The 12,458-nt window shown below is 43.0% G+C and overlaps 1 protein-coding gene and 1 long non-coding RNA gene across 4 annotated transcripts in view; both read left to right on the forward strand.

The window, feature by feature from the left end:
- Positions 1 to 628: 628 nt before the first annotated feature.
- Positions 629 to 12,458, forward strand: part of mbd1b (methyl-CpG binding domain protein 1b) — a 17,859-nt gene continuing 6,029 nt past the window's right edge. The window contains exons 1-14 of one of the 3 annotated variants that reach the window (XM_017430509.3): positions 629 to 795; positions 1,273 to 1,816; positions 3,723 to 3,863; positions 4,120 to 4,261; positions 6,581 to 6,867; positions 6,977 to 7,059; positions 7,180 to 7,223; positions 7,441 to 7,581; positions 7,683 to 7,760; positions 7,843 to 7,863; positions 7,944 to 8,057; positions 10,109 to 10,270; positions 10,368 to 10,544; positions 10,667 to 10,747. In XM_017430509.3, the coding sequence (XP_017285998.1) occupies positions 1,473 to 1,816; positions 3,723 to 3,863; positions 4,120 to 4,261; positions 6,581 to 6,867; positions 6,977 to 7,059; positions 7,180 to 7,223; positions 7,441 to 7,581; positions 7,683 to 7,760; positions 7,843 to 7,863; positions 7,944 to 8,057; positions 10,109 to 10,270; positions 10,368 to 10,544; positions 10,667 to 10,747 (1,815 nt within the window). In that variant the 5' untranslated portion in view covers positions 629 to 795; positions 1,273 to 1,472. The remainder of the gene's footprint in view (positions 796 to 1,272; positions 1,817 to 3,722; positions 3,864 to 4,119; positions 4,262 to 6,580; positions 6,868 to 6,976; positions 7,060 to 7,179; positions 7,224 to 7,440; positions 7,582 to 7,682; positions 7,761 to 7,842; positions 7,864 to 7,943; positions 8,058 to 10,108; positions 10,271 to 10,367; positions 10,545 to 10,666; positions 10,748 to 12,458) is intronic. The other 2 variants (XM_017430510.3, XM_017430511.3) reach the window with 2 other exon arrangements.
- LOC119616987 overlaps positions 10,754 to 12,458 on the forward strand; it is a 4,506-nt gene continuing 2,801 nt past the window's right edge. Inside the window, exon 1 of the long non-coding RNA XR_005233115.1 lies at positions 10,754 to 12,449. This is a non-coding gene — a long non-coding RNA (uncharacterized LOC119616987). The remainder of the gene's footprint in view (positions 12,450 to 12,458) is intronic.

Genomic DNA, 12,458 nt, shown 5'->3' on the forward strand with positions numbered 1-12,458 from the left:
CCCACACACACACACATACACACCTTCATAGCTGCTGATCTTAGAAGCTTTCTTTTAAACTGTAAAGGAAATGTGTTTTAAGATTGCAGAAAACAGCATAAGTAGCTTCACTTTGGTCACAGGGCCTGTTGATCTTTGTTCTAGTTTGTAATAACAACTTATTAGTCACAGAGCCTGGCTTCCCATCACAAAAATGTGTCCATCCATTCTAACTTGTTAGTTACAAACTGAACCCTGTCACACCTGCTCTGTTCAAGGACACACACACACGTCCTGTCTTTTTCCATTTTGTTTAGCCATTGCTTTGAAACCAAAATGTGATGCAAAGTGAACTTCTTTGAGCTGACTGTCAACACGCAATGTTTTGTTCTGTTCGCTCTGCAAAAAGATAATAAAACTATAAAAGACAGACCCTGATCAATGGAAATTGATTGTTGTTTAGGTAAATATTTTGTGACTTAACAAAAAAAATTAAGGAAAAAATGATTTCAGGATTATGGAGCTTCACGGAAATCTTTTTAAAGTCCCCGGATTTAATTTGAAATGTTTTCAAAAGTAGTTGCCGTGAACGTTCAGCTACATTTACATCGCTTCTCTTCACATTCATCCGCATGCAAGCAAAGGGGATTGTGTCAAGGCGGTAATTATCTTGAGCGCTCAGGCTTCTTCGTTCCCGAAGCGTTTCCGTCGGTGGATGCATGGTAGAGGTCCAGCGTATCCCTGCTTCGTAAAGTGAAAGGGAGCTTCTGATGAGAAGACAGGGAGACAAAGATCGGAGAAATAGAAACCAAACGGGTATGTCCGTGTGTTTCCTGTAGAGCCACTTGGCTAAAAAGTCTGTAACGCAGTGTCAACAAAGCAGCTGTTCTCAGCTCAGTCATGATCTTTACGTTTCAGTGCAGAAATCCATCACAGAAAAGGTGCTAAAGCTAACGGCGGCTAACGTCATTCCTGCTACAAGTAAACGCTTCATGCTCATTTTCACCGGTGTTATGCTGCGTGTCTCTAATTTAAAGGTTTTCAACTTATTTGCCTCGGTAACCAAGAGTCGGAGTCTTTTCCCCGAGCTTTATTTAAGGCTTACCGGTGTCGCTAACGTTGCTTTCTGTGGCTAACAATGGCTAACATTCCTATGCTGGCTAATGAACCGCTGACAAACTATAGCTATATGTTTAATTTCACTGTCTCCCAAGCTATAAGGTCAGCCTAAATGCACACGGGCACTAGCCACACTTCATCTTGCTTAATAAGGACCTTCCTCTTTTCTTTCAGGTTTTGTCATAAGACCAGAACAGCTGCCAGTCCTGACGATTCAAACAACCCCCCCAAGACCCCAAGAGGCCGGGATCAATCTTTTCAACCAACACCCCCCACTCTAAATGGGATGTATGCTCAGCTGTAGAGAGTATCCTATCTCGCCGCGGGGACACGAGGAAGCCCTGGTCCACTTGTGGGACTAAACTGGTGCTTAAATGAACAAGGAAGGAGCTGAGAATCGACTCCCCCCTGGCAACGAGCCAGTGGAGGAGGACGACGTGGGACTGAACGCCGAGGAGAGCCCCGAACCGGAAGAGGGGGCAGAGGAGACCCCAGGACCCTTCGACGACCCGAAGGAGACGGCCAGCTTAAGTCCAAACCCTGCGGAAGACACCCCCACAGAGACGGAGGACAAAGATGACGTTAAGGCGGCTGCTGGCGAACCTATGATGGACTGGTTCGAGCCACTTGAAGACGACGACGACCCGGACGATGAAAGCCTGGCAGGAGAAACCGAGAGTGTTGCAGGCAGCGAGAGAGCTGTGAAAAAGTTATTCATGTAGGTTGAGCCTGCCCCCCCGTCCCCTTTGACGGTGCTTCTGCAGAACGGGAACTTGATTCTGTCGTCTTAAACACGATCTTCGAACTGGATTGTGAATATTTATGCCCAGGTTCAAAGCTCTGGAGTAGGACTGGTTGCAACTGAGCACCTTCGAAGAGCCTAATCCAGTTTTCTGACTGGCCTCAACTTATTTTAAGATACAGTCCTAAACAAAGTCCACCCTCTATCAGTTTGGAGGGGTTTATGTGTCAGGGCATAACAGAAATGCTCTGGTTTTTTTTTCATTATTCAAATCTAACCTTGAGTGTAGAAAAACACGCAGCGGATTCCATCGTGTCCTTATTTGTTTAGCAAAAACAAAGTGAAAATGGAAAAGTTGTGTGTGATGAAACTAAGTCCACTTTTGCTGCTTCCTTAAGACTTAAGAGAGAAAGTATCAGCCAGGGGCTGCTGATCAAATGTATCGATTAACTGATCATCATCAGCGTGAGCGCCTCTATAAAACCAGCAGTTTTGGCTTTTTGTTCTCTGGAGCGTACAGGTGTGTGTTAACACAATGACAAGGCGGAAAGGCATCAGCAAAGACCTGAGAGAAGCAGCTGTTGCTGCCCATCAATCTGGGAAGGGTTAAAGGTCATTTCCAAACTATTTGGAGTCCACCATTCCACAGTAATGGATATTGTTCAGAAGTGGGAAACATTTCAGACAGCTTCCAGTCTTCCTAGGAGTGGAATTCACCCCAAGGTCAGACTGTGCAGTGCTCAGAGAAAGTACCAAAAACTAAAGAGCTCCATCCCAGACTCTCCAGGCCTCAGTCAGCAGGTTAAAGGTCAGGATTCACGACAGGACAGTTAGAAGAAGTAAGACTGTTCTCTTTAATACGAACATGGCAGCACGACTTTAGTTTGCAAAGCTGCATCTGAATGAACCTCAGGATCGTCCGAGCCTGCTGCTTTCCTGAGTGTCCTCTGACCTGGCCCTCAGTGATGTATGGTGGAGGGTGTGATGGGATTAGTGTTGAGAAAAGATGGGGAGATGGTTCAAGTGAGAGTGAGCGGTGCATAGGTTTAGTCATTCAGTTTGTTCGCCTTCTCCACTGTGCCCCCCTACGTCTCTGGTCTTTCTACTGTGGCCTGAGATGTGTTTTCACACCTTCCCGGACATCCCTCGTATTATTCTCCTTTAGTTTCTGCTCCACCTTTCTCCCGTAGCTGTTCTTTGCTTCCCTCACCCAGCTTTTCACCTCCCGCCGTGCTGCCCTCACGCCTCCTCGTCTCTCTTCCTGAAGGCAGCCTTCTTCCTGTTGAGGAGAGCCGTGACGTCACGTGTTACCCATGGTTTGTTGTTAGGGTAACAGCGTACTTTCTCAGCAGGGTAGACCACTGTCTGCGGAGAAAAATTATCCTTCAGACAATTTGTCATCCCCTCTATGTCCTGGATCATCCACTTGTTCCTGACAGTCTTACAGAGCACTTTTTATTTCAGGGAACCACCACCGGATGGAGTAGGTTGTATTTAGACTTCCTTAAAGGGGGGAGAGGTGGGACACTATGAGTAACAGCAGTTTGGAATAACCTAAACACCTCATACCAGCTGTGAAGCACAGTGGTGGAGGGCTGATGGTTTAAGCTTGTTGTGCAGGCATCTTGAGTCATGGGCTTTTAGCATTAACACACACCTGTGTGCTTCACGCCAACAAACTGCCAAAACTCTCCTCTTCCCCTCGAATCACATGTGAGCAGTAAGGGTGGACTTAGTTTTTCCACACAGCCGTTCCGTTTAGCTGTTGTTTTATAAATCATGATAATTGATAAAGACCAGAACAATTTTTGTTCCAGTGACTATATGCAGACAGATTTGGATGATTGGAAAATGTTTGTTTATTTCTTTTTTTTTTGTTTAGCTTTCAAGGGTATCGCCGTAGGCGGTCACATCGGGACGAAGGATGGGATGACTGGCCGGTGCTCGGACAAGGTTGGAAACGAAAAGAGGTTGTTCGACGCTCAGGCTCAAGCATCGGCCAGAAAGACGTGTATTACCTTGGGTAAAAACATTATAAAAATAAATGAATATATAAAAATAAATTTAAAAAAAAAACATTGCAAGCTGTGGGTGCCATAACTGAAATCTGCAAAGTTGTGAATGGCGTTTGCTAATGATTGTAATCCGTTTTTATCAGGAAATAACAATACAGCCATTTTTTTTTTTTTTTTTTTAATTAAAAACATTTATTCATAATTAACATTAATAGAACTAATTGCAAATATATTTTTCGTGGTTGTTTTTCTTCTCCTTCACAGTCCTCGGGGCGAACGAGTGAGGAGCAGGGTGGAGCTGGCCACGGTTCTCCAGGGACAACTTGACTTGACCAACTTCGAATACAAGTCGGGGAAGTTTTACGAAGGAGAAGCTCCACCCATAAGAATTCGAAATAGAATAAAGGTATCATCCACTTTACATCCAGAGCTCCAGACTAATTGTTGCACTAGAACACCTAACATTTTTCTTTTTTTTTTTTTTAGTTGGGTGCCACAAAATGTTGGTAGTTTAGGTAATTTAGGCACACCCACATTTTCCCCAGCTGTTCTGTCACAATATCACACATTTTTGTCATTTTCTGTCCAGATTGACAGCCATTTAAATGATTGTAAACAGGATAAAAGCTGAAGGTAAATGTTCACCTCCATTGGAGTTGTAGCACAATAATAAATGTGCTAAAAAATAGAATTATTTCATAAAAGAACATACAAAGTGGTGATGTTTAAAATGTTTGACAAACATAGATTTGACAAAAATGACACAAGTGTTGGAAACTAGACTGCTAGAATGGCATTCAAAAAGATTTTTCTTTTATTTCATCCAAAGGTTTACATTAAATATTGTGACACTTTAATGAAACACAGTTGGAATCACTATAAATAAAAAGGAAGTATTTTTATACAGATTTTTATATACATACAGGGATTATTATTGTAATTTTGTATCATCTCAGTGCAAAGAGGGCTTCAAAATAGTTCTATTGTGCCCTTTTTGTCCTTTTATGGCACCCATAGAGCACTAATAGCTTGTATGTATGCAGCTAAATTTTAGCTGAGTGTTGGCTGGCTTTAGCTGTGGGTTTCCAAGCGTTAGCTCGCTGACCACCGTCTGTTTCCAAACTACAGACATTTTGGGCTTTTTGTGCACAGCTGGCTGTAGGGCTTTTCTTCAGTGCTTGGCCAGGGTTGGACGTTTTACCTGGAGAGGGGGAGGCAAACAGATTCACTGTTGGTGTAAGCTCACGACTGGGGCAGGGGATATATATACACAGTACAGCATTTCTAATGACAAAATAAACGATCAGTCTTTCTTTTCATCTTGTTGAAAGAACAGCGTTCTCTAAATTTGCACAAGAGAGTTTAAAGCTCTGATAAAGTCTTCTGTAACTGCTGATTCTGACATTAATTGGAAGTTTTGGCTCCTAACTTTGTAATGTGTGCCATCTTGACCGAGTCTTAGTTAATCTCAAGGGACTTTTTTTGTTAAATAAAGGCTAAGTGAATAAAAGGTTAGGCTCTGACCTATTGTCCAACCTCGGCTCCAGGAGGAGCAGGAGGAGGAGCAGTAAACCAGATCTTCACCGTTGCTGGGTTGCTAAGGGGGTCATGGGAGTTTGACCCTCCAGTCTACATGTGTTTTGTAGATCTGGAGAAGGCTTATGACTGTGTTCCCCGAGGCATTCTGTGGGGGGTGCCGGGGTTGCTTTTGAGGACTATCTGGTCCCTGTAGAACCAAAGCAGGAGCACGTTTTCGGTGCATGTTGGACTCCGCCAGGGCTGTCCCTTGTTCTTTAACCTGTTTGTGGTGTTCATGGACAGGATCTCAAGGCTGCTACTCCTTCCCATTGAAAGGAGTTAGTTGAGGAGGTTCGGGCATCTGATTAGGATGCCTCCGTTTGGAGCACAGGTGTCAAACTCCATTCCTCGGGGGCTGCTCTCCTGCATGTTTCAGATGTGCTCTTGCTTTAAAATACCTGCTTTAAATGGACGACTTGTTGCCATGCTCCTGGAGAACCTGATGATTTGGTGAGGAGGTGATTAAACCATTTGAATCAGGTGTGTTGGAGCAGAAAAACCTAAAACTTCCAGAACAGCGGCCCTCAAAGCCTGGAGTTTGACACTCCTGCTTTGGAGGTTTTTCGGGCATGTCCCACTGGGAAGAGACCTCGGGGCAGACCCAGAACTCGCTGGAGGGATTGTGTATCCTCTCTGGCCTGCAAACGCTTTTGGGATCCCCCAGGTGGAGCTGGAGAGTGTCGTTGGGGAGAGAGAGGTTCGGGTTTCTCTCCTGGACATGTTGCTTCCGCAGCCCGACCACAGATAAGCAGCAGAAGATGGATGGATGCGTGGATGAAGAAAAAAAAAAAACTCTAGCATGGGTTTTGCTCATCGGACCAGGTTGAATCACAATAAGATGCAGTTTCAAACACGTTTCTGTCTAGATGATCAGAGGTGAAGAGTCATCCCTTCTCTGTCTTTAATTGGCTCTTGTTTAATTTTATTTCATGAGCACGAGCAGAAAAAAAGCACTGATAAAATTCAGAGGAAAAAGACGAGAAATGTTAGATGCAGCAGTGCAGCTCAGTGAAAAATATTACCTGCGCTCGAGATCTTTAGTCACACGTGCAACCGAACTGTGTACCCTCTGGAGCTCTGTTACCATTCTCAACATGAAGTGTTTCAGGTTCTCTCTGACACCAACGTTGTCCCTCTCAACCCGTAGAAAAGGTACCGGGAGCGTTCCTCCTCCGAGTCCAGTTGGATGGAGAGAGGAGACGGGGCAGAGACTCCCGACTCCTTCCACAGGCTCACCCCAAACCTCGGGCCCAGAAATCTTCCTCACAACCAAACGACTGCTTACATGAACAACTCAATAGGAACAAATCGACACATCTTTAATTCCGAAGAGCCATTGACAGAGGAAAAAATCCGGCTACCTCCCCCGTCGTCGTCTCGGCTGCTTCCTCTGCCTTCAATAAAGGGGGAATTTGGGTCAGAAGACAGCATTCTGTAAGCCCACTATCACTTCAGTTTACCTGTTATTTAACATTACGTCTAAAAATGAACCTTCAATACCTTGGCTCATTGTGAGTTGTTGAGTACCTGTGTGTCTCTGCAGGGATTGTGCCAAATGTGGCAGTTCTTTCACAGGTACATGGTACGACAAACAAAGAAAGAAGCCCTGCTGTCCTGCCTGCTGGGGTAGGAGTGCAGAGTTCTGACATTTAAGCAAACTGCATTTAAGATACAAAATATATAAAAAAAAATGAAGCATTTTGAAATATTACCTTTTCAGCTCACTATTATTTGTTTTTATCTCAGCACTGTCAAAGGCAAAAGTGCATCCGATGATCCGTTTCAGAAAGGTAAATCAATGTTTGTCAACAAGCTTTAACTTGCTGCGTTTGTCTGACGGAGCCCATGCAAAACATTCAGCATGCTCTCAGATTTAGTGCATATTTGTCTGATTTTAAGGCTCTTGGAAAGCTGTCTGACTGCATATTAAAATACGATAAGCTCACAGGGAGTATGGCGTAAATGAACAATGTTTGTTTTGTTTTTGTTTGTTTCTGGACCTGGCAGTGGATTCCTTGTGGTCAGTGTGTGGGGTGTCACAACACCTTCAACTGTGGGCAGTGTGCCAACTGCAAACACGGGCTGCAGAGCCCCGAAGCCAAGAAACGCCTGTGCCGGAAACGCAGATGCATATGTCCCATTCGCAAGGTGAGCTGACGGCCACTCACTGCTTTGTTTGTGAATGTGTGCCGTTATTATGATTACCTTTTCACGTCAGGAGCTCCTCTTCCTCTGCTTTGCTCCATCAGAACCCTGAAAGCAGGTTTCGGAATCAGATGCCTTATGATGATGGTCCTGAAACGTACGATGACAACTCAAACTTCCAGGTAAGGAACTCAGCGGCTCCAAATGTTTGACTTTAATTCCCCCTCCCCGTTTGCTTTCTAACCCTTTCTTATCATTTTACAGACTGAATTTACAGACTCCCAGGTAACAGCTTTGTTACGTTGGCACGTTTGGTAAAGGCAGCGCTGCTTTTATGACTTTAAAATGACTTTTTCTCCACACAGCACCCAAGTTTTAAAAGCAGCGACACAGAGAACTTCTCCGTCAACGTGGACCTTAACGCAGACCTCAACGTGGACTTTGACGAGGACGAGATGTCAACCGACGACGACGACGATGTGAGTTCGATTTTTAAATTCCTCCCGCTGTGTCGCTGATGGGGAGATGTGTTGTTCTGTAATCTCACCAAGTTAACCCCTTCAGTTCTGAACAGTGGTGAGAGTCGGCCATCTGTGGTAGATTTTACACTAAGCCTGTTTCAGAGACAGTCATTAAGTACACCTTTTTATTCTTCGGGTTTTATATATCAGGACCTAATCCTCTTTAATAATGCGAGGGACTGATGAGGGCACAGAGAAAACAGGGAATTGGGGGTATTTTACACACTTTTGTTACATTTTTGGCTTGACTTTTGTCAAAAAGCGGCAACAAAAAAAGAATGTCATGAACTCTGTTTCATCTCAGATTGTGTTTATCTAATTTTAAGAACTGATGATGACTAGAAAGTGTTTTTTTTCTTTCTCGAAATGTAATACTTCACAACCGAACGAGGGTATTCAAATTGTTTTATTATCATTGAAAATACAAGATGCATACAACAACATTTGACTTATTTTGAAGATGATTTAATAATCTGCAGTGGAAAAAAAAGTCAGATTATATCAATTTCATATTCTACCCTTTCTGGTTATTGGGTGGGAATCTTTAGGCATCTTTTGGGCTGCAATGAGTTTTATTTTAATGCTTCCAAACTCACATATCCTGAGCATCGAGTCTGTCAGACCTAAAAGAAACTAAATGTTTTGCTCTACACTACATTATAAGAGTTTCCATTCAGACAAGATTTTGAGAACTACATGAATAACTAAAGGAGTTTAAATGTCGAGCACAGCGACATCAGATTCTGTAGTAATCTACACTTTCTCCAGTGTTTCCACCACTTTGGTTTTTCTCCCCTTGTAGAGTTTGGGGATGGCTGTTTTTAATATCCTTAACTTCAGACGTTTGTGGCTCCAAAGGGTGCAACAGAAGGGTGTGTCTCACCGGGGGATGTGTCTGTTCGAGAGGAATTTGCGACACAGAATTGCAAGGAAACGGGGATAAAATTTTAGCTGCCGTCGCACTGAAACCTTGGTGTTTGTGACCAAGTGAGCAGCGAGTCGTGCGGCCAGTTTTTAAAATACCAGCCTATTTTTATGTTCACAACTTGGAAAAACCTGTATTCTAAGCGTGCGGCTCTTGTGAACATAATTTTTCCTTGAAGTGCTTCCAAACACCGACTTTCAGTGCAGGAGGTGCCGCTTGTCTCGCATCTCTGTCGTGTGCACAGTTATAAACATCTGGCCGCTGCACTTCAGAGGGCCGCCTTCTGACTTTCTCAACAAGATGTTATTACCATTAAGTAACAATCAATTTGTGACATTTATAAATCAATTCAAATCATTCATGTCTGCAACACGATGCATCAAAGAAAAATAGATAATAGCCCCCACCTCTGCTGGTGATTCTCAATTACAGTTTGTTGTAACAAACATACATAGATAAGGAGCTTGATCCTATTGTTTCGCAGATGCTGGTGCTGCCTAATATACGCGCACAATCATTACAACAATAAGAGGAATTGCTAATTTTGCATAAAGTTCAGCGACACCGTTCCCTTTAAAGTGTCCCTGAAGCTTCTAGACAGCAGCATGACTCTATGTAACACTTTGCAAGAGATGAAATGCTCATATTGACATCATTTTGTGGATTTTGTTTCACCTGCAGTTGAAAAAGGACTTTTTAGAAATGCCGTTTATATTAACTTCATATTATGTTTTATGAAGCTACAGCACATCGGAACTTACCTGAATACCTGCTTTGTTACAAACAGATGAGGCTGCATTTTAGTTGGTAAAAAAAGGCCAAAAACGAATGAAGGTTTCCTATGAAATTTTGTTCTGTTTCTCTTGGGCAGCATATCGTTTTGACATTTCTTGTAGAGCTCAGGTTGTCCCTTATTTTTATTTTTTTTTAAATTTTTTTTTTTTGTGTTTCCCCCTTTCTTGCAGCCTGCGGACACATTGTCACCTTAAATCTCTTCCTCTGATAAAATATTGTAATCGTTGCCTATCTGAACACTCAGCTACACTCTATCTTCTTATCTCTGCCCTGTCCTTCTTGTATTCAGTGGCATAAGAAGCGGAAGCGGCGTTCCTGCGGAGAATGTAAAGCCTGTCTGTGCAGGAAAGATTGCGGCACGTGTGATTTCTGTGTAGACAAACCCAAATTCGGAGGCAGCAACAAAAAGAGGCAGAAGTGTCGTTTACGGCAGTGTCAGAGACAGGCGATGGTAAGAGTCTAGTTAAACAACACCATATTTTGCCCTTTTTTTTGCCCTACTATTTTCAAGTTATGGTTATAAGCATTCTTGTGCTTGTGTTTGCCAGAGACATTTGCTGCCCTTCCAGATGGGAGGGTATGAGTATGGGCCAGATGGCACATTACCGGGCAGGCCCAAACCTCACTACACATACAGTCGGAAGTCTAGTTTCAAGAGAAACAGAGGCCCACAGACAGGTTTGGATTTGAGCGACAATGAAGACGATGACATAAATTTACAACCAGTGAGTGTCCAAAGACTTTAGCCAAGAACTTTGTTGTTTCTTTTAACATAATGCTTGTTTTTCGTAATATTCAGGGAGGATATGTATTTTCTGCTTGCTCTGCTCATGTCTTGCTGTCGTAGTTGAACTGGAGTGCTGAGCATTTAATAGGGACCAAACACTCTTATGAAATGAATGTCAGAAACCACCAGTCACCTGTGCAGGTTTGCAAACAGACTTTTACATCAGCATTTCTCACACAGCGTTTCCCCTAGCATTATCCGAGGGGGGCACTCCCCTCCATGCAGGTCACGGCATGTAATAAATTAATAAATGACTGTACATGCTTACATGTGGGGGAGACTCCAAAGCTGATATATCACCCACCCACTGCGCCCCCAACCCTTTGGGCTTTTGAAGTTTGGACAGTGTGGTTGGGTGATAAGCTAAAAGGTTTTCTCATCGGCCATCATCAGTCTTACTACCGGCGATTGGCAATATATTTCTGCATGTGACTGTAAGCTGCTTTTTTAAGGAGGGGGAGGGGGGGGGGGGTAGACCAAGCAATCTTCGTTCTCCGTACAACTGTGGAAGCCAGCTGTTTGTGACCAAAAAGAAAATAAAGTCACTGATTACTTTGACTTTAAAACAAGGCGTTGCTCAATGTTTTAGACAAGAAATAAAGCAGATCTGAGCACCAAGTGTGGCTACAGACCTTATTGACCTCACTGTCCCAACAGGCGATACTTTTGAAAACTGGAACCTGCAGGAAAAATACCTTTTTAAGCAACTTATTTTCCTAAAAAGCTGCAGTACACTGAGGAGCTAGAGCACACGGAGGAGGAAAAGTGTCATCGCAATTATTGTTAGTTTAGTTAGAAACCGTAACCAGCCATGGCTTCAATATTTTAGACAAAACCTTAATACAAAAGTAACAATGAAAAAGCACTGGTCGAGTAAATGGGGGTTAAACCCATAAAACCTCTACCTGTGGTGCATCGTGACACTCGGCGTGAAATCAGAGATGAGAGTACCACAGGACGTTATCAGGAACTGTTATCAGCTTTTACTGACAACAGTAATATAATTAAAACGAGTATATTTAGATAGTATGTTTATTTGTCAGTCTGTGTTTAACAGCTGATAGTTGTTTGTGTAACAGCCGCCATGACGTGTCACAGTGATATTTAACTTGTGAGGACAAACTCAGCGCCACACTGAAGCTTCAATCTATCTGGTTCTTACAATAACTGTGGGCTGTTTAATTACATCCGGGTGATGTCTGTCAAAGGTCTTAAAAACTGGGTGATCTAAAAGTGCCTCTGAATGACAGGGCAAAGCTGTGTTTTATTTTTTAAACATTGTTCATATATTCTTTTCTGTTTCTCTTACGTTTTATGGTTTGGTTGGTCTTTAAATGATACCAGAGTCCATATTTTACATTTAGAGGCATTAAGTAGTTGTTTAAATCAACAAAGGAGTGATGATTGTTCTTCTTTTCTTTTATTATTTCTTGATCCTTTAGGCAGCTGTCTACTGACTGGTGTGACTTTTCTTAAAACAAACATTTCTCTTAAAATCATTTCTAACTGCAGCTGGCATAAAACAATTGCCAGATCTTCTATGTGAGTTTGCTCGCTGTGGAAACTCTTGCAGAAGAGAGCAGCCGAAGAAAAATAAATAAATAAGATTACATTTTCTCAAAAATTGTTGTGGATAAAATAAACATAGCATGTGGATCTTTGCTGAGCCATAAAGCAACAGTGGTGTCCTACAGCCACTCAGCTGCTTACAGGTTAGAGACAGACTGTGGACTGGACCAACACCTGACTGGTTAGAGACAGACTGGACCAACACCTGACAGGTTAGAGACAGACTGGACCAACACCTGACAGGTTAGAGACAGACTGGACCAACACCTGACAGGTTAGAGAC

Source organism: Kryptolebias marmoratus, linkage group LG4 (assembly GCF_001649575.2).
Source record: "Kryptolebias marmoratus isolate JLee-2015 linkage group LG4, ASM164957v2, whole genome shotgun sequence".
Classification (NCBI taxonomy): domain Eukaryota; kingdom Metazoa; phylum Chordata; class Actinopteri; order Cyprinodontiformes; family Rivulidae; genus Kryptolebias; species Kryptolebias marmoratus.